Source organism: Eulemur rufifrons, chromosome 7 (assembly GCF_041146395.1).
Source record: "Eulemur rufifrons isolate Redbay chromosome 7, OSU_ERuf_1, whole genome shotgun sequence".
NCBI classification, from domain to species: Eukaryota; Metazoa; Chordata; class Mammalia; order Primates; family Lemuridae; genus Eulemur; species Eulemur rufifrons.
The window spans coordinates 285,867,507-285,888,679 of NC_090989.1; the positions used below are offsets into that span (position 1 = coordinate 285,867,507).

The 21,173-nt window shown below is 56.4% G+C and overlaps 1 protein-coding gene and 1 non-coding gene across 2 annotated transcripts; one reads left to right on the forward strand and one right to left on the reverse strand.

Moving 5' to 3' along the window:
- Positions 1 to 137: 137 nt before the first annotated feature.
- On the reverse strand, positions 138 to 20,915 carry MAN1B1 (mannosidase alpha class 1B member 1). Its single transcript, XM_069477136.1, is given in 14 exon segments — positions 138 to 935; positions 1,608 to 1,739; positions 1,824 to 2,021; positions 2,523 to 2,643; positions 2,952 to 3,142; positions 8,992 to 9,180; positions 9,533 to 9,681; positions 10,352 to 10,537; positions 11,893 to 12,002; positions 13,253 to 13,404; positions 19,081 to 19,217; positions 19,832 to 19,940; positions 20,660 to 20,815; positions 20,818 to 20,915. Coding segments are annotated over 14 exon segments (2,082 nt in total). The 5' UTR covers positions 20,866 to 20,915; the 3' UTR covers positions 138 to 731.
- LOC138388913 (U7 small nuclear RNA) lies at positions 7,980 to 8,041 on the forward strand. The gene has a single exon (XR_011234368.1). It is a non-coding gene; the product is annotated as a U7 small nuclear RNA (small nuclear RNA).
- Positions 20,916 to 21,173: the final 258 nt, after the last annotated feature.

Here is a 21,173-nt window from a genome sequence, read left to right on the forward strand (position 1 = left end):
CCAGCAGGGGACGCGACGCAGCAGTTCTGACCTCGGGGAGCTGAGTTTTGAGGTGTGACCCAAAGAACTGCTTCTCCCAATGTCCCCCCCGACTTTGCAGTCAGAGCCCCTCACACACAGAGACGTTGCGGTTAGCGCAAATCGACTTTATCTTCACTGAAAAGACCCCTTCTGTCCAAGTGGGCTGGGGGCAGGAGGAACTTGGCCCCTCGCCCCTCCGAGCCCCCTGCCCCGCGCCTGGGGGATCCCTGAGTCCAACGTGTAAACATGAGAGCCAGGCCCAGCACCGGGGCCCCTGGAGACCCATGCGTGGGACATTCAAGGCTCCATGAACCCAAGCAGAGCAGATCCCGGCTGTACACTGGGCTCCTCTCTCTGAACACGACTCAAGCTCGGGGGTCTTGAGCAGCCCCCGCAGGGGACCAGAAGCCCCAGGACCACTGTGAAGTTGGTCGGTAGAAAGACGTTCAGGTTCCAGGAATCGTGAGCCATGATTGTAGTTTTCTCAAAGAAGGCGGCAGAAGGCTCCTGGTGGACTGGCCCACCGAGTCACACGCCCACTGTTCCTCTTACATGTCCTGATTAGAAGCAGAGTCAAGGAGCCCAGAGCCAGGGCGCGAGCACGTGACGTTCAGCAGCTGCCCGATACCACGTGGGCCCTTTGAAGACGTCTCGGACGCAAGAAGGCACCTCTGCCCACCCAGCAGTCCCCACACCGGGAGCCAGCCCCACTAGGCGGGGGTCCAGATGGGCAGGGGATGGGCCTCCGTGTTGAACACGTACGTGTCCAGACTGAGGAGGTCTGGGTCATCGGAGAAGAGCAGGTACAGGTACTTGAGTGTCTCCCCCAGGAAGAAGCTCTCCATCTTGTCTCTGGGCTCCGGCTTTTGGGGATCCCGAACATTGTTGATGGAGGAATAGCCGCCCGAGCGCACCTGCCGAGGCCACAGCCGCGTCACACGGGCCAGGTGCCCCTGCTCCCACACCCAGCATCGGCCCTTGGGAAGAGCCGACAGCAGAGGTGCCAACCCCAGAATCCTTGCCCACACCACAACGCACGTGGCCCCCAGGGAGGCTCAGGGCAGAGGGCGCACGAGGTCAGCTGTGGTTCCACGAGGGACCCCCTGGGAATGCCAACAACCCTCGAGCACCCAGGACAGAAACTGCCTTCTCAGAACCTTGGCGGTGGGGACCCCAGGCCCAGTGCCGCCCAGCACAGGACACAAGGCAGACGCAGATGACAGGAGGCTGAGGCAGCAGAGGTCTCAGCCACGGCGACCGCAACACACAGGGAGGCTGGCTCCCGCAGAGGGCCTGGGAGGGCGCAACTCTGGAGACAGCGGCGGGCAGCACCCCCGCCACAGGTGCCCTTGCCCTGTAAACGGGGCAGGGCCCTCCCCAGGGAGGCCAGCTGCTCTGAGCACTCTGGGTCCCACACGCCACAGGAGGTGTTGGCCAGGCCCCTTGAGCTGGAGTGTGGCCACCCTGAGGCCACAGCAAGCCCGCCCCTGCCCCACCTGCGCGACAGCCAGCCAGAGCCTCGCAGCAGGCTGGCCCTGCCCCACCCGGTGGCCGGTGACCACGGGAACGCGGACCCCGGCGCTCACCCGAGTGAACCTGTTGAAGCTCTGCAGGATCTCCCAGCCCCAGTCCTGGTACTTGCGGTCCCCCGTGAGGCGGTACAGGTAGAACAGGCTCTCCACCGTCTCGGGCCGCAGCAGGTTGTGCCTGTCGGCCGGCTGGGGGCACAGGAGAGCTCAGGGCCAGGCCAGGCCGGCTGGTGCCCTCCCCACGGCCTGCCCTCAGCCCGGTCCCAGGCCCACCTTGACCTCAATGTCCCGATGGCCCGGCTGGTGGTACAGGTTGAAGTGCACGATCTCGGGACTCAGCCCCGTCTCCATCTGATGGTTCATCTGGTAACACGTCTCCATGAGCTCCTGTGCCAGCTGCATGTGGTCGGCGGGGAGGCCGTGGTGGACGCCCAGGGCCAGCGTCCCTGGCAGGAAGCACACCAGGTGGTCCTGGAATCAGAGGGTCCCCTCAGCCCGATCCCAGGCCCGCACCCTCGGCCTGCAGCCACACAGGTGGCCAGTGCTGGGGCCAGTGCCATTGTGGCCTCCCAGTGTCCCTAGGAGGGACGCCTGCCTGGGTGACACCATTGCGGCCACAGCAGCAGGAGCACGAGAGGCAGCTCGACTACAGCCAAGCACTTCCTGCTCCTCGGGCGGCAGGGGAGAGGCTGGGGGAGCAGGCTTCTCCGCGGAAGCCACGCTGCACACTCCGGAGCACCTGCTGCACGCCAGGCACCGCGGGACGGCTGCGCAGGGAGCTGCCACCCCAGGCCTCAACTGGCGGAGCCGTCACGGGGCCGGGCCAGGCAGCCAAGGTCACCTGTGGTCTCAGCTCACACGCCTCGGCCAGCATCTCACTGCTCCTTCCAACGTCCAGACTCGGGAACCTTAGGAGCCACGGAAAAAGGGGCGGCCTCCCGAGGGCCCCGTGGAGCCCACGCACACACTCACCATCTTGGTGCTAAAGCGGCCGTGGGCAAGTTCCCCCACGAAGATGAGCTTACTGGGTTCAGAGCGCTGCAGCAGGTGTGTTTTTATCCCCTCGATGGCCTCCATGTAGTCTTCCAGCAACCTGTGAAAACCGGCAGGTCAGCTTGCCCCGGCCCCGGCAGGAACAGGCGTGTTCTGCGCTGGGATCTGCACGCGATCACAGCAGGCCTGGACCCTTCGCACGGAAGATGCCACCACACAGCCCGGCAACGACAACTCAGGCCTTCGGCGGGGCACTGGCCCTAGACCTCCACGGAGGCCCCGAGAAGTAAATCCGTCCGGCAGGCAAAGCCCGGACCACGCCTGGCACGGCTGCCGTTTCCCAACAAAGACCTGGGCCAGGCAGAGCTTCGGGAAGGCCACACCAAAGGCAGCAGAAACGGGCCTCACTGTGTCTCCTTCTTCCCGCCCTGGATCCACTGCTTCAGCAGGTACTCGTAGTAGCTGTCGGCCCTGGCGCCCAAGGTGAACACCCCCAGGTGGGTGAAGAGGCCGCTGTGGGTGTTGATGAACATGGGCACCAGCCCGTCCTTCTTCCCAGACAGCGAGTGGATGTGCCTCGTCACCTTCTCCACAGCCTCCTGCAGCAGAAAGGGGAGAAGCGTTGCTGTGGCCTGCAGAGGGGTCTGTGGGCGCGGCCTCCCCCTCCCCGTCACTGTCAGTTCCCGGCAGAGGACAGGACTCGGTTCCCAGCCCGAACCGCACCCAGCAGCCCCCGCTGTGCAGCCACCAGACACCAGGACATCGCTGGCCATGGCTGGCTGGCTGTCCCAACAGGCCCTGACAACAGAGCTGAGCTGTCTCTGTCATTTGATGGGGATGGCATCTGATGACCACAGCCATTGTCTCCATGGCAATCTGCCAGCCTGGCCATCCGCTACCGCTCCTGGGGGGACAGCAGGCACCTCTGCCTTCGGAGCCCCACGCTGCTCCTGACCCTGCACCCTCCTGGAGAACTGCTAAGCACCCTGCAAGTCACAACCTCAGCTCCCCGAGCCCACCTGTCGGGCTGGGCCGCCTGTGTCCCGGGCGCCCATGGCTCCAACACGGTACCAGATGGGCTGCTCAGGACCCCGTGTGGCCAGGGCTTTCCCGGTCTCTGCCCACACGCCCAAACCAACGGCAAGTCCCTCTTTGTATGTGCAGCAACCAGAGGCCCTGGGACCTGTGGACGTTGTACGCGCATACGGTGGGAACGCCCTCGAAACGTGTGTGGGCCTCACGTGGACTGGGTGGGCGTCACTTCTCCCCACAGGGGCCCCCGTCTCTCTGGAGGGGCCCGTCCAGTTCACAGCGAGAACGGAGACTGTAACACGAGACCAAGGGTGACGACAGACAGACCGGTTTTACTTCAGGAAAACGACAGCATTCTCTGCATCACAATACACTATTAACAAAGTAAAAAGACAACCCAGAATGGGAGAAAATATTCGCAAGTCACACATCTGATAAACAGTTAATACACAGAATACGGAACTCCCACAGCTCAACAAGAAGACAAACAACTCAATTAAAAAGCAAGCAAAGGCTGGCGCGGTGGCGCACGCCTGTAATCCCAGCACTCTGGGAGGCCGAGGCCGGGGGATGGCTTCAGCCCAGGAGTTGGAGGCTGCAGTGAGTTGTGATGATGCCACTGCACTCCAGGCTGGGTGACAGAGCAAGGCCCTGTCTCCCTGTCTCAAAAACAAAACAAAACAAGAAGAAGGCAGAGAACCTGCTTAGACCTTTCTCCCAAGATACACAAACGGCGACCAGTAAGCACGTGAAACATGAGCACCACGAACCGCTAGGAAACGCAAATCAAAACCACGGTGGGATGTCACCATGTATCTCGCCGGCTACCGTCCAAAGGACAGAGAAGAACAAGCGTGGTGAGGTGAGAAACTGCAGCCCCGCGCACCGCCGGGGGCAGGTGCAATGGCGCAGCCCCTGCGGACGCGGCGTGGAGCCTTCTCACCCTCACACGCACGTGGCCCAGCGGGCCTGCTCTGGCGCAGACACGAGGGAAGCGAAAGCAGAGTCTCGCGTCCACGGCTGCACGCTGTGCTCGCGCAGCACCACTCACAGCAGCCAGCTGTCCCCGGACGGAGGAGGGGTCTGGCCGTGCGGGGCGTGTCAGCCTCAGGAAGGAAGTCCTGACACACACGAAGCTCGAGGACGCTGTGCCCCGTGAGATAGGCCAAAGGACAATGATTCCATTTACGTGAGGTACTTGGCAAGTGGAATCAGAGAAAGCAGAATGGCGTCTGCCAGGGGCTGGAGGAAGGGGAGATGGGGAGTTACCATTTAAGGGGGGCGGCGTCAATTTCAGATGAGAAGAGTTCTGGAGAGGGACGGTGGTGATGGGCGTGTAACAACGTCAATGTGCCAAATGCCGCTGAACTGTGCACTTCAAGTTTTTTTCTTTCTTTTTTAGAGACAGGGTCTTGCCCTGGCACCCAGGCTAGAGTGCAGTGTTTCAGCCTAGCTCACAGCAACCTCAACTCCTGGGCTCAAGTGACCCCCCTGCCTCAGCCTCCCAAGTAGGTGGGACTACAGGCATGTGCCACCATGCCCGGCTAATTTTTTTTATTTTTTGTAGAGACAGAGTCTCACTATGTTGCCCAGGCTGGTCTCAAACTCCTGGCCTCAAGCAATCTTTGGCCTCCCCAAGTGCTGGGACGACAGGCGTGAGCCAGTGTGTCCAGTTAACACAGGCTCATGCCTGTAATCCCAGCGCTTTGAGAGGCTGAGGCAGGAGGATCGCTTGAGGCCAGGACTTGGAGGCCGCAGTGAGCTGTGATGATGCCATTATACTTTGGCCCAGGCAACAGAGCAAGACCCTGTCTCAAAAAAAAAAAAGTTTCTAAAACAATGATTGGTGGGGGACTTTCAGATTTGACCATTCCCTTCATGTTCATTTGATTAAGAAATACTGATACTGAAAAGAAAACAAAATAAAAACAAACAAACGGGAACTCTGGGGCAGGCTGGCTGAGTTTGTGTTCCCGAACTGCCTCTCAAATCTTTGATCCTGAGTCACAAATCCTCTTGGTGCCTCAGTTTCCCCAAGTGTCAAATAGGAATAGCAGAAGTGTTGTTGCTGGGATGAAATGAGCGCTGGTCGGGGCAGCAGGCTGGGCTGCCGATTCCTGCTCAGGGCAGTGTCCTCGTCACACACTAGGTGAGTTGGGAGGCGGTCAGGGTCCCAGGTACGTCTGTAGGGTGGAATCTGGGCGCCCAAGTGGCCTTTCCTGAGAGGAAGCTCCCTTGCCGAGGCTCTGCAGGATGGCAGGCAGCAGCTCTCGGGCACTCTGACACACGCCTAGGCAGTTAGAGCCCGTGTGCCACCTCGGGTTTGAATGTCGGGGCTCGTGGAAGGTGCTCAGGGAGACTGGGGCAGGGCCCATGCCCAGCACGCGTGCACGGCACCTGTGTGCACAGCGCTGTTCCCCCCAACTCATATGGGACAGACGCCCTCAGGAAAGGATGTTGGGGCAGCAGCAAATGACACAGTGTGGACGGCGGAGATTTCACTGGCACAGAGGGGCCCACGCCAACCCTAGCGCCTCAACACATCCGTCACCGAGCAGAGCGCTACGGAGCAAGCCTGCCAGGCACTGACATGAGGGGCTCTGGCACAGCTGCTAAGCGGACGCCGAGTGAGCTGCACCCGCCGCTGACGGCTCCCGTGGGGGGCGGGGAGGACACCCGAGCCACAGGCAGACGCACGGGGGGGGGGGGGGGGGGGGGGGGGGGGGGGCTAGTTCTCCAGCCAGTGCCTTTCTGCCCGAGGCACCGCTCGTCAAGGACACAAGATTCTCTAGGAAAAGCAAGAAAGCAAAACAGACAGGGGCCTTAGAGCACATGACCAAGTCCAAACAGAACTGCACTTACTGTAATTACTAAAATCGGAAACAAAAGTGAGGACGTTACCATGAATATTAATTCTACACACACGAATAGGATTGGGAGGGACTCCTTCGAACAACCCTGTGCCAACAAATTGGCTCATCTAGATAAAACAGACAAAGTCACAAACCCTACCAACATTAAATCATGAAGAAATACAAAAAATAATAACAATCCTTCCCAAACTTTAAAAAAAAAAAATTGAAGAGAAGAAAACGCCTCCCAACTCATTCTAAGAGGCTGGCATTACCCTGGTCCGAAGGCCAGACAAAGATACCACAAGAGTGAAAACTACAGACCAATATGCTTTACGGACACCGATGCAAAAGTGTTCAACAAAACACTGGCAAACAGAATTCAGCAGCGTTGACAGGACATGCACGCAGACCAAGTGGGCCTGTTCTCAGAATGCGAGGGTGCTCAGCACGTGAAAGTCAATCACTGTGTGCGCCACGCTAACGGAATGAAGGAAAACACACACGATCGTCTCAACTGATAAATCAAATCTGCCGGAAATCAACTCCCTTTCATGATAAAAGCACTCAAAAAGCTAGGCATGAAAGGGAACTACCTCAACATAATAAAAGCCATATATGAACAAAACAGCAAATATCATAAAGAATAAAATACTTAGGAATTAACCAAAGTGTGTAATTTGTACCGTGAACACTACAAAATGTTGCTTAAAGAAATTAAAGACGTAACTAAATGGAAACACACCTCATTTCACAGAATGGAGGACTTCATGTTGTTGAGCTGTCTGCAGGGTCAGTGCAGCCACTGCCACAATCCCGGTGACATGTTTTGCAGAGTAGGAAGGCCCACCCTAAAATCCCTATGGAATGTCAGGGAGCACCCACCAGCCAAGACAATCTGGACAAGGATGAGCAAAGCTGGAGGACTCATGCTTCCCGATTTCAAAACTTACTATAAAGCTACAGTAATTACCACAGTGTGACCCTGGCATAAAAATAGAGATACAGACCAACAGAACAGATAGCCCAGAAAGAAGCCCTTGTACATATAGTCAAATATTTTTGACAAAAGTGCCAAAACATTCAAAAGGGTAAAGAAAATCTTTTCAACAAATGCTGCTGGGAAAACTGAATATTCCCCTGCGGAAGAACGAAGCTGGACCCTGACCTCACACCATACACACAAATTAGCTCAAAAGGCCTAAATGTGAGACCTAAAACAATACAACTCTTAGAAGAAACTGTAGAGCAAAAGCTTCACAACACTGAATTTGGCAATGATTTCTTCAATGTGACACCAAATTCATAGGCCACAAAAGAAAAAATAGACAAAATAGCTTGCATGAAAAATTTTAAATGTTAAACAACAAAAGACCCTACCAACGGTGTAAAAAGGCAACCCACGGAATGAGAGAAGTATTTGCAAGTCATATATCTGATAAAGGGTTAATATCCAGAATAAATGTGAAAATCCTAAAACTCAACAAAAAACACCAACCAATTCAAAAATGGGCCAAGGACTTGAACAGACATTTCTCCAAAGAAGACAGACAAGTGTTACAGCTCTTTTAGAATTTGTCTAGCAGGTTTTCCGGTCTTTACCGGAAAACCAAAAAGAAAGAAAGAAAAAAAGAAAAAGAAAGAAGACAGACAAACGGCCAACAAGCACATTTGTTTCACTCTGATATCACTAACATTAGGAAAATGCACATCAAAGCCACAGTGAGCGTCACCTCACGACCATGAGGATGGCTACTGTCAAAAAACCAGAAAGTAACGAGAGTTGGTGAGAACGCGGAGAAACTGGACGCCCTGTACACCGCTGGTGGGACTGTGAAGTGACGAAGCTGCTAGGGAAGACAGTGTGGTGGTCCCTCAAACAAGTAACCGCAACTACCACGTGACCCAGCAATTTCACTTCTGTGCACACACCCTGCAGTGAGAGCAGGATGTAAACAGCTGTCTGAACCCAAGTTCACAGCGACATCACTGACGACAGCTCACACACGGAAGCAACCCAAGCATCCGTCGACCCACCGACTTAGGAACGGACGAGCGAAGTTTGGTATCTGCGTACTAGGGAATAGTACTGAGCTTTAAAAAGGAAGGAGATTTTGCAATATGCCACGACGTGGATGAAACTCCAGGACATTTTGCCAACTGAAATACGCCAATCGCTAAAGGACAAACACTATATGACTCTACTTACCCGAGGTACCTGGCACAGACAAACGCAGAGACAGACAGTGGAACGGTGGGTGCAGGCGCCAGGGACAGGGGCAGGGAGAGTTGTGGGTTGATGTGCACAGAGTCCCAGCCCTGCACGATGGAGAGTTACGGAGGGACACGATGGTAATGGCTGCCCAATGTTATGAGTGGACGTGACATCACTGAAATGTACGCTTGTGGTTAGGATGGTACATTCTGTGTTTTATCACAAGAAAAATGGAAACATAAGAGATTCACACACACACACACACACACACACACTGCACTTGCTGTGTGTGATGAGCAAAGGTTGGCTCCAGTGGAAAACTCTGCCCAGCCAGAAACCCAGCCCCTACCTGAAACTTCTTAATGCCCGTGAGACGCGAGAGCTCTCGGAACTCCAGCTGAATGCTCGTCACCTCGGCCACCGTGCTGTCTGAGGTCCACCGTGGCGGGTGGGCAACCCCAGTGCCAATGTTCACATCGGAGTAAGGAACCTGGGACGGCGTTCTGAAGGCAGGCATGAGCCGATTTCCAAAGTCTTCCTGGTGTACGAGCACAGCACAGAATCAGCGTTTCGGGTCCCGCAGGGGCCTCATCTACATTTCTTGACTCCGTCACCATTTTCGTCAGTTAAGCGGAGAGGCAGGTTTGGCAGCTCCCCAGTGCCCGCACACAGCCGTACAAGGCAACGGACGCAGCCAGCACTGGGCAATCCCTTCTGCAGGCTGCCGCGAGCCGTGGGGACACCCCCGTGCCGCGCAGCTCACGCGCAGTGGGCGCAACGAGACGCCAATGTGTCGGAGAGGAAAGGGGGCACAGTCGACTCCCATGACGCCCCCAGTGAAAGCCTGAGTGCCTGTCGCACGTCCTCCCAGGGCACGCAGGGACACTCACGGCTTTCCGCAGGAAGAGGCTGTCCCCAGACAGGTGGTAGGCACTCAGAAGGCCCCCCAGGACCCGGATCGTGCTCTCAAAGAGGTTGACGTCGACGTTCTTTTCAAAGTGTAACTTCTTTGACACCCACTTCCTGGCTTCTTCAAATTCTATAAAACAGTAAAGGATACGGGAATAAATTAATAGTTCTGTCATTCTCCTGTGGTCTAGCAATCTTCAAACTGTGTTCTGAGTGTGTCACTCCCCTATAGGCTTTCAGTGCCACCTCCCATCTCAAGGGGGCAAATCCTGAATTCTTCAACATATGCAGATCAAACAGCCAGCAGCACGGCCGTTGTGACACAGATGGTTCACAACCGAGGGCCACGATACAAAAGACTACACGAGTAATTACTGGGGGTCTTCAGCCTATTCAAAAACTTAGGCAAACACTTAAAATATCACTTAAGAGACGACGACACATCCTCCCAACTCACAGGGGGCCTGAAGAGGACATTACGGACGTTCCAGGCCAGGACGGGCCCACGCCAGACCACGAGTCACTCGTCACCCCCTGGCCCCAGTGATCCCTGGACGTCCGCCCAGAGTCCACTCTCAGCTCCCGCGGAGGACCAGGGACAGCTGTCCTGAGCGTGCCCTGGGTGGCTGGATGCCAGAAGGGCAGGAGCCGACTGCGCCAAGCACGTGCACTCCTGTGCCCAGGAGAGGGGACGCGTGGCTGGATGGAAATGGCAGCGTTCACACCCTGCACGTGACCCGCACACACTCCGGCTCGCCGCACACACAGCACTCGGCCCCTCTCCGGAAAGGACTCGATACCTTTTCTCAGACCCAAAATCCACATGGTGTCCAGGGCGTCGATCAGAGTGAGGCCGAGGCCAAACCACTCGCTGAAGGACCTGGACACGGGCTTCAGCTCGTCGCGGCCCCAGGCGAACCTGCGGTATCCTTTCCATGCGTGCAGGAAGACGTCGACCACCCCCTTCTGGCGGTCGTTTGGGTGCGCTGGGAGGGAGAGAGTGCGGGCTGTGGAGGACATCGTCCTGGGGTCGGGGCAGAGCACCTCCGTGATCCCCAAGGCGGCGAAGGTGATGGTGGGTGGGGGCCCTGGCGGGAAGCACGCGTGGAACGAGAGGGGCAGGAAGGGCAGCAGAGCGGGGACGGAGGCTCCTCAGGGAGGACACGGCCTGCCGGGGGCGAGGCTCCGGAGGCTGCACCCCCGGCTCCCAACCGCCTGCCCGGGGCCCGTCCACCTCTCCGAGGGCCTGGGCAGGGGAAGCCCCTCCTGGGGCTCGGTGGCGTCTGACCGAAGGGCACGGGGGCTGCACCCCCACGGTCTGCGAGGACAACACGGAGGGCAAAGGCCTCTGAGGGCCGCGGTGGCTGCTGCTGCTGTACGTGGTGGGGACCGGGAAATGTCAAATACTGGCGGGCGCAGAGACTGCGCCAAGAACACCCTAAACTTACAGATGGTCACGTTCTGCCATATCGGCTTTATGCCTTTAACAAGGACACGGTGCGGTACAGACACACTGGCGTCCCCTTTGCAGCCCTTCCCAGAGCCGACCTCCTCTCACATTTGGGGCGTTTTCCTGCCCTGTGCTGGGCAGGGCCACACGGAGCACACGGACCTGTGTGCGGGCGGGAAGTGTGGAGCAGCATCGCACGCACATCCTCAGACCAGGTCTGAGGGCTCCTCGTGCCACCACGGCTTTGCCCGTCCGCTCCTAACGCCACAGGGAGTCCTACGTGTCACTCACAGCCGGGAGGCACCGGTAGCATCAGAGCAGGGCCACGTGCTGGGCTCTGGACCCAGCGACCTGGCGTGGCCCCCACGAGATACAAACGACCCTGGTGGAGACAGACCTAAGCCTTGGTTCTCCCAGGTAAAAGTGGGAATGTGAAGGCGGTTACCGCCTCGAGGGGCCGCAGGAGGCCAGGGGTGCGCAGAGCTCAGACTAAGGCCTGCACCCGGGGCGCCCTCAACAAATGGTGCCCGGAGCAGAGCGGCCCCCAGAGCTGCCTGAGGGTCTGTCAGGCCCAGAGACCGGGGGACACGTGGAGGACAGTCACACACTGGTGGCCAGCTGGCCCAGGCAGAGCGGCACCAGCAGATCCCCAAACACATGCACCTCCACCCACAGCTCAGCACTCAGACACAGACAACAGGCTGTCACGAAGCCACATGTTGTCACCGAGGTTGTGAGGACCTGGGATAGCACGTGGACAGGGAAGCACAAGGGCACATGGGAGGTCACACGGGAGGGCCACGTGCCACGCCCGGATGCGGCTCAGTGTGTGTGTCAACCGCCAGCCCCGCAGAGCGCCCCGGCGCGGAGAGGAGGGCAGGCGGGCCCCACCTGGTCTGTTCTGCAGCACCGCCGGCGGCACGGGAGGCTTGGTCGGCGCTTCTGCCTTCCGTGAAGCGGGTTGGGTGTCCTGCTCGGGCTCGATCACGGCTCCCCGCCAGCTCCAGGAGAGAAGGAAGAGCTCTGAGCCACACCAGCGACACGCTAAGGGCTCCCGCCCCCGCCCTGCATGCGACAGCTGCGGCAAGGCAGGGCCCCGTCTCCCCACCGCCCGAGGCCGCTGCACGGGAGGGAAGCCACACGGTGCAGCGTGGACACACCCAGGCTGCACGTCAGGGTCACGCTCCGCTCCGGGGCGGGGCGGCGGGGAGAGCAGGCCAGGGCGCGCCGGGATGTGGAGCGCAGCGCACGGCTGGCCTGGGGGGGAGCTGCCGGAGGTCAGAGACCCAAGCGTGTGGAATCGTGAGAACTCACACTGCAGGGGGAAGCGGTGGCGGGAGGCTGAGGCCATAATTTATCACCCAAACCAGGGCGTGGGTGACGTGGTAAAGGGACATGGAGCTAGGTGCTGGGATGGCCACACAATCTGGGACTGTCTCTACACTCGGGACACAGGGCCACTCCAAATCCCCTGTCTAGGGCTCCATCCCACGGTCTGCAGATCAGGAAAGGGTTCCACACACAACCTCCTGGACCCAGGCTTAGCGAAATGCCTCCGAGATCTGTTCACATCTTGCAAGTACGAATGCGGTGCATTTGCGAGCTCAGGTCCAAATGCTCTTTCACTCTTTCACTCCGTTTCCCCGGAGCCCCTCGCTCCAGGCCGAGAGTGCGCGGCTCAGGCCACCCCTGCAGGGCAGCGCCTCTCCTGGGCTCTGCCTGGGTCCACCGTTCGCTCGGAGCAGAGCTCAGGCCTGGCCCTGCAGTCCCCAAGGCAGACTCGCTGTGAGGAGGGGAGGGGAGCGCCCGCTGTCTTGAAGGCGCAATATCAAACAGGAGCCGAGGTTGAAACCCCTCAAGCTTCCAGGGGACAGCACCCCAGGGCCTGGGCACAGGGTCGCGCCCTCTCACTCTGCTCTCTGCCTGACGTGAAGCAGCGCGGGAAAGGGGGTCCCAGCCGGCCGCTGTGCACCCCACCCTGCCTGCTCCCCACCTGAGGCCCAGCCCCAGCTGCACCCCACCACACGCTTGCCCCTCACACGCTAAGAAGGGCCTTGTTCTAAAACATTACTGCACATCATGAGAGGGTCAACCTAAGTTAGCTCTGGCCTCCGGTTTTTAAGGTTTGGTTTTATAATCAAAGCTTAAGGAAAGCAGACACAGAGCACGTGTTGTCCGCATGATGCTGCTTCTCGGTACCTGTTTCTCGGAACTCAAGAGCCCCGCAGGCCAGGCCCCTCCGACACCCTACCTGATGGCCGTCCTCTGCGGGTCCTCCTGGTGAGCAGCCTTGGGGGTTCCTGCCCTTTCCTCGGTGCCATCCTGCGTCCCAGCCTTCGAGTCCTTGTTGAGGGCTCTAATCTGCAGGTGGGGTGGTCCCCGTCGGAAATCCTTGCGAGGCTTCTACACAAAAACCAGAGTTGCATGCAGACATCACCCAGCGTCTACGAGCTGCTCTTCCCTCCACACCCCGGACTCTCGCAGACGAGCCTCGCCGTGCGGAGCGGTGCAGGCTGGCGGCGCAGGGCCCCAGCGCGGATGAACTGCTTTCGCCACGCGGGACGACATGCAGGTCTGGAGAGGGGCTCCTCAGGAGCTGTGCAGACACTGCCAACCAACGGCCAGCACAGCCCTGGACAGGGGGTTAAAACCCCAGGCGGATTATTTCAAAACTGCCCCAGATCCTGGGGGTCAACAAGGAAGGATTGGAACAAAGACGCCATGGATGTGAGCCAGAAAAAGTGGCAGTCCAGGCCCACTGCCCAGGCCTGTCCCCTCTGCATCCTCACAGACGTGTGGAGTGGAAGGTGCCCACGTCCTCGTCACAGTGTCAAGATTCAGATGCCACGGCACTGGCTTCCGCTCGCAAGGGCCCACACCTGGGGGAGGCCCTGTCGACACCTGACATGTGGTTCCAGTCCCGTCTGCGTGTTCCCACACGTGCAGGCCCAGAAGCCCACCCTCAGCTTCCTCCCCGGGTAACTGGGCCCACAGGGAAAGCACAGCTCTGCGGAGGACCTCTTCACTAGCAAGGCTTCTGAGATCCTCCCCCACTCGAGGCTAACTCATCCTGTAGCGCGGCTGCGGTTCTCCAGTATTACCAAACCTTAATTCTGTACCACTTCTTCACTAATGGATAGAGTTTTCCCAATTTTTAATTTTTTTCTTTTTTTTTAGTGATAGGGTCTTGCTATGCTGCCCAGACTGGCCTTGAACTCCTGGCCTCCAGTGATCCTCCCACCTCAGCCTCCCAGAGTGCTGGGATTACAGGTGTGAGCCACCACACCCAGCTCCAATGTCTTTTTTAAAGGAAAGAATACTAAAAATTATTCAGCTATTCTTAAAAAATCTGATTCATACCTAGTGACCTAAAAGGCTGTTCACAGGAGTCGCAAGAGAATAAAGCAAACGGCGGGGTATCGGGGCGCCAGCGCCCTATTTCTACCGCTCTCCAGACAGCGTGGACGGGCTCACCACGGGCTGGTACCAGAACCGCCTCACGTTCTGTGTTCTGACGGGGCGGGGACCCGGCCTTCCTCACTGGACAGCCTCGTACTATGTCACTGGAGCATGTACATATTTTGTAATTACCAAAAACTCCCCAATAAAACTAGAAAGACAAAACAATAAAGCAACGATAACCATTCACATACCTTTTATGCTTTTTTACGAGTAATTCTTTATGAAAGATACCAAGAAGGAGAAAAGGCCCTGTTGAAATGCACGTTTGTTTAAAACTTTAATAGGGCTAAAGTCCTTTCAAACATGGACTCCAATTGTTCTCCCAGCAACACACTATGAGAAAGCCAATTCATCAGCATCCTAATCCACATGTAATTTTTTTTCTTTGGAGAGAATCTTGCTCTCTCACCCCAGGTAGAGTGCAGTGGTGTCATCGTAGCTCACTGCAGCCTCAAGCTCCCGGGCTCACGTGATCCTCCTGCCTCAGCCTCCCGCGTGGCTGGGACTACAGGCGCCACCACCATGACTGGCTCTTTTTTCTATTTTTTGTAGAGACAGACGGGGTCTCACTCTTGCTCAGGCTGGTGTCGAACTCCTGAGCTCAAGCGATCTCCTGCCTCAGCCTCCCAAAGCGCTGGGATTACAGGTGTGAGCCACCTCACCCAGCCTTTATATCCTTATTCTAGAGGCTTTGTTCTGTTTTTTAAAAAAAAATTTTGTTTTAACTTTTTAAACTTCTTTGTTAAAAACTAAGACACACACACACTAGCCCGGGCCAACACAGGGTCAGGACATCAGTGTCACTGATGTCCCACTGGAAGGGCTCCTGTGACAGCAATGCCTTCTGGATTCCTCCTGAATCCTGCCTGGGGCTCTTTCTCTTAATATGTAGGAGAACATTCTAAAATAATAAAAAGTATAGTACAGGACCAGGCGTGGGGCTCACGCCTGTAATCCCGGCAAATTGGGAGGCCAAGGTGGGAGGATCGCTAGAAGCCAGGAGTACGAGACCAGCCTGAGAAACACAGTGAGACGCCATCTCTACAAAATATTTTAAAAAATTAGCCAGTATGGCAGTGTGCGCCTGGAGTCCCAGCCATTCAGGATTTATTTTTGTTCTCGCTGGATGCTACAGATTTGCCTTATTTTTTTTTTCCAAATATAAGGCCAGCTATCCAAACACCACTTACTGAAGACTCTGTCCTTTGCCCATAACTAGAAACGTCACACACTGAGCGGCCTCACACATTCCCCATCTCTTTCTGGACTCTGTTCAGTTCCACAACGTCCTTGTCTCGTCTGAACCGTCACCACACGCCTACTGGTCACAGTGTGCTGTTTTGTGACCCAGTGGGGAAGTTCAGCTGAGTTTTCTTTTACCCCTCAATTTTCTTTTCCATGTGAGTTTTAGACTCATCTTCTCAAATTTGATTTTAAGATAGAAATTAGAATTTTGATGAGGATTTAATGGAGTTATAGAATAATTTAGGGAGAATTTAAATCTGTATAGGAGAAGAATACAGTATGTCTTTCTGACCACTTAGGTCTTTTTTAATAGTTTTGAGTTTTGTAGGTTTATTCATACTGCTCTTACACAATTTAATATCAAGATTGTTCCCACGAACGTGGTATTCTTTTTTTATTATTGTGATAGAGATCTCTTTCCAGTAATATTTTCCAATTGGCTATTACTGGTATGTAGCAAAGTTCTCTAGAACTCTAATTTCTAACCCCGATGGAGTCTACCCAGCATACTTGGAAACGGATGAGTTGTCCTGACTCACACACACTCATACAAATAACAAAGAAAAGCATTAAAGGCCAGGCGCAGTGGCTCACGCCTGTAATCCCAGCACTCTAGGAGACCAAGGCCGGAGGATCACCTGAGGTCAGAAATTCGAGACCAGCCTGAGCAAGAGTGAGATCCTATCTCTACTAAAAATAGAAAGAATTATCCAGGTGTGGTGGTTCCCAACTGGAGTCCCAGCTACTCAGGAGGCTGAGGCAGGAGGATCGATTGAGCTCAGGAGTTTGAGGTTGCTGTGAGCTACAATGACGCCACAGCACTCTAAGCAGAGTGACAGAGCAAGACTCTGTCTCAGAAAAACAAAAGCATTAAATTCCCAAGAATAACTGATCAAAGGACACAGATACTATACAAGAGGGGAAAGTACATACGGCTTATTCATCACCTTGAAAATAGCCAACTTCTAGGCCGGGCGAGGTGGCTCACGCCTATAATCCTAGCACTCTGGGAGGCAAAGGTGGGAGGATCACTCGAGGTCAGGAGTTCGAGACCAGCCTGAGCAAGAGCAAGACCCTGTCTCTACTAAAAATAGAAAGAAATTAGCTGGAAAACTAATAATAAATAGAAAAAATTAGCCGGGCCTGGTGGTGCATGCCTGTAGTCCCAGCTACTCGGGAGGCTGAGGCAGGAGGACCGCTTGAGCCCAGGAGTTTGAGGTTGCTGTGAGCTAGGCTGATGCCACAGCACTCCAGCCTGGGCAACAGAGCGAGACTCTGTCTCAAAAAAAAGAAAATAGCCAACTTCTAGGGGAGAAATATAAATGTCCATGAAAAGCAGACATCATCCTCTGTCACATCAGAAACAGTTCCAACGTGAGAACACCCAGCGCTGCCAGGAGGCCAAACGACTGCTACTCCCAGACACTGCAGGAGGGGAGCAAATTCTCAAACAATTCAAGTGGCAATTCAGATTATATGACTTCAAAATATTCACAAATTTTAACTGAATAATGGTTTACATACACAGGACCTAATTGGAGCACTATTTATAAATGAAGAAAGACTCCTCAATAGATAAAGGATTTAGCAAATTAAGATATATCCATGCAACAGAAAGCAAAGCTATAAAAATCTGTATGTAAAGGAATATTCTCACAATGTACATGAAAAAAACGGGACACAAATCCAGACACTAACTCTCAATTATGTACACATATGTATACCCAAATAAAATTATCATTTTTCTTTACAGACAGGGTCTCACTGTTGCTCAGGCTGGTCTCGAACTCCTGACCTCGAGCGATCCTCCCGCCTGGGCCTCCCAGAGTGCTAGGATTACAGGCGTGAGCCACCCCGCCCAGCCCAAAGAAGCAAACTGTTAACAAACAAGGCTCTGGCCAAAGCAAAGCCTCATCCCTGATTAGGTCTTCTAGACAAGTGCCAGCATCTGAACAGAAGGCAGTGTGTCCCCAGAGAGCCCCACAGGGAAGTGAAACCTGCACCTGCCCCAGCACTCTGACCCCAGGGGAAGTTCCCGAGGTGCCGCGACATCTCCTAGATGCAGTCTCTGTCACCTCAGCAACAGTAACTAAAACCCACAGGACCCTCCCAGGGTTCTGCACAGCGATACCACAGTTGGCAATCCCCTGGGGTTCTCAGCGGCACCCGGGTCACCGACCCTCTGCTTCCAGAGCCAGCTCTGACAGGTGCTTCCTGGGTCCTCCCGCTGCCTCCACACCCGGCTCCAGTCTCCACTGCCCCCGGCCTCTGCCCCCGCAGGACCAGGCCTGGCCCCTTCTTCCACTTTTCCAGACAACACGCCCCTGGGCACCCGGGGACTCCCAAGACCTGTCTGCCCGGCCAAGGGTCTGGTCCTGACACCATCGGCCCACTGACGTCTCCACACCGCCTCCCAGGCACTTCAAACTGGGCAGCTCTAAAACAGAGTGCCTCAGTGTCCCCAGACTGGTTCCCGCTCGGCCGTCACTGGACACTCCTCCCGGGGGACCCTGCCCCCGACCACCGCACACACACACACCGACACACACACGCACACACACACACACGCACACGCACACGCACTGCCCAGTCCTGTGCAGCCCTCCTCCAACCACACGGCTCCCCCAACAGCCAGGCCGCTCTGATCTTCCCGCCTCCTGCCCTCCACGTCTCCACCCAGCGGCCAGAGCAGTTTCCACAGGGAACACCTCAGACGTCCCGTCCACTGACACCTCCAGGGCTGCCCACGCCCCTCGAGGACCCGAGGGACCAGCTGGTCTGACCCAAGCCCCCTCCCCAGCCCCCGGGGAATTTCATTTCCCTGGAACATGCCCGGGTCCTCCCTGCCTCAGGCTCAAGCCCGGCTCTCCCCACCCTGCCCAGGGCCAGCGGCATCTCGGCCTTCAGTTCCGATCTGGACCTCGGTGCCACCTGCCCAGAGAGGCTGCCCCGGGCCCTCAGGACACCCCCTGCCTCCGCCCCCCCATTCGTCCCCTAGTCCTGTTGTCTCCACACAGGGCACACGCCACGTGCTACCTGCCTCCTCCTGTTTGGTGCTGGCTTCTCACCAGCCTCTCCCACCAGCTTGTGGCCACTGTGCAGAAGGGACAGGTCTGTTTTATCCATCACTGTGAAGCCAGCACCTAACACAGGACCGGCCCACGGTCGCTGTTCAGAGAGAACGAAGGGAAGAATGTGCCTTTCTTTCCCCAGGTGTCGTCCAGCCAGCCCAGAATGAGTGAGCGAGAGGGGGAAGCGTGGCACAAATGGCAGGGAAAACAACTCTCAGTCTGTTTGGAACCTCGTTTACTAGTTTGAGAAGCTTCTGGAACGGGCCCTGGTATAATTCCACGGTTGGTTTACTAAAAGTACCTGAGGTAAAATCTCTGCGAAGTGTTCTGGGTCGGCAGCTGCCTTCTGGGGAGCCGGTAAGACGGGTGGCTTTGCTGGCTTCAGCCCGGGCATTTCTGGCCTCCCCTTCTGCTCTTCTGCCGGCCGGACGCTCAGAGCTGAACAAGAGAATCTACTTTATCTCAAACATGTCACAACGCAACAGACAAGTCACTGAATGAATTCAACAAAGGCCCAGGGAATGAAATCTCTTTCAAAGCACTTGGCAGCCTGTGTCCTCACCTACCGCACACACCCAGTGCTTCACCTGAGCACTTTCCGTTCCAGAAGGTCAGCTCGGCGGCACACAGCCAACTTATCTGAGCAACTGCAGCAGCTCGTTAGCTTTCCCCCCAAACGCAATCTTAGAGAAATTCAGAAGAGTCTCCACGTCCTCACCAGAACACGGTAGCGAGCACTAGGAAATGTGTGTAGTTACTCAGGTAAGTTTTAGCCTGAGCGTTCGAGCTCACGACCTGATTTACTCTGTGGAAGAGGCAGCTGCAGATACCAGTACTCACACTAGATACCTAGAAAGCAGTCGGACAGCATCAAATTAACATCTGTGTTCTAGCCAGGTGGTTAAATACAGCTCTGCCTCTTTCTTTACCTTCATTTCTTGCCAATTCGCTGCCATATGCGCCTCCTGGAACTGTTTAGGGTAAATGCAAGTCGCTTCCGCCCACTCAACCTCAACACAAGCATCATCTTCAGGCACACGTCTTTCTGATACCTTTCCACCGGTCAGCCAAGCTGCTGGAGGACAGGAGTCCACAGAGAATGAGAAAGGCCAAGAGGAAGAGAATCACATTCCGCTGTAATCTCGACAGTTGCTTCCATTTCTAAGGGAGGGACAGAGAATGACATTTCTTACGGGAAATATCCACAACTGGAAGTCTCTCCAACTGTCACACATTCGGTAAGGACAATGAGGAATTCAGAAAGATCCAGCGTTCAGACCCACTTGTTTTGAACGGACAGAAGTTCCTTCTCGGCAGGGATGACCCTGCTGGGACAATCTACAGATGTCATGAGACACGGGCTCAGGTGGGACGAGAATGAGAACAAATGCAGAAACATTCCCGTCCTATCTCGTCAGCAGGGGGGAAGACTCCCGAGATTCCCCGTGTTTGGCTCGAGATTCCCCGTGTTTGGCTCGGACCCCGGTGCAGCCCCTGCATCTGCCCGGATGTGGTCGGGGTCAATACCCTTCGGCCGAGACCAGCACGAACACACCGGTACTTAGCCAAGCACGGCCCCTTACTCGTTGTACAGAGGGGAGCCCAAGGGGGGACCTTGGTTTCCGCTCGGAGACGCACCTGCCTGGGGCAGCACCTCGCAGAACCAGGGACGAAGCCCAGACAACTGGGGCTTCGGGCCCCCTGCCCCGACCCCATCCCGCAGAACTCGGCCTCTTTAGAGGGCTGCAGCAAGCCGCCTCGCAGCTTCCCAGGCCCCGAGTGACACCTGCTCCTTCCTGCGGGACCGGGTGGGGAGGGGCAGGCCCGGAGGGCGGTGTGCGCGGCTGCCCCGGGCCTCGGTCGGCCGTCCGGACCCTCACCCTCCAGCACGAGCGCGGCCGCCAGCTCTTGCTGTTGTAGCTCTCGCCCAGGCTCAGCGTCACCGAGATGAAGTCCCGATGTGGTGGCGGCGGCGGGTACATGACGACGGCAATGGCCCGGGGGACCCCGCCCACTGGCGGCGTCAGGAAGTCCGACTCTGAGAGGAGCCCAGCGCTTTGCCTCTCCGACCCTCGCGGTCAGTCATTGCAGCGCTGTCAATACCCCGCCCGATCGCGCTGCTGCGCCACTGCGCGTGTGCAGCGTCCTTCCGGTTCCTTCCGTTCCCCGCCCCCGCCACTGCGCCTGCGCGCGTCCCCGCGTGTTCCAGCTTGCCGGGTTGTATATTATGGCGCCTGCGCCAAACGCCTGTGCGCCTGCGCCCTGACCTCTCGTCTACCGCGCCTGCGCACATCTTTTCGGACCGTAGCCGTAGCCATAGCAACAACTGGGCCCTGGTTTCCGGTCGAGCGCGTGGTCTCTGCCTAGGGCTCTGTGAACCTTCGCCCTCCCCGG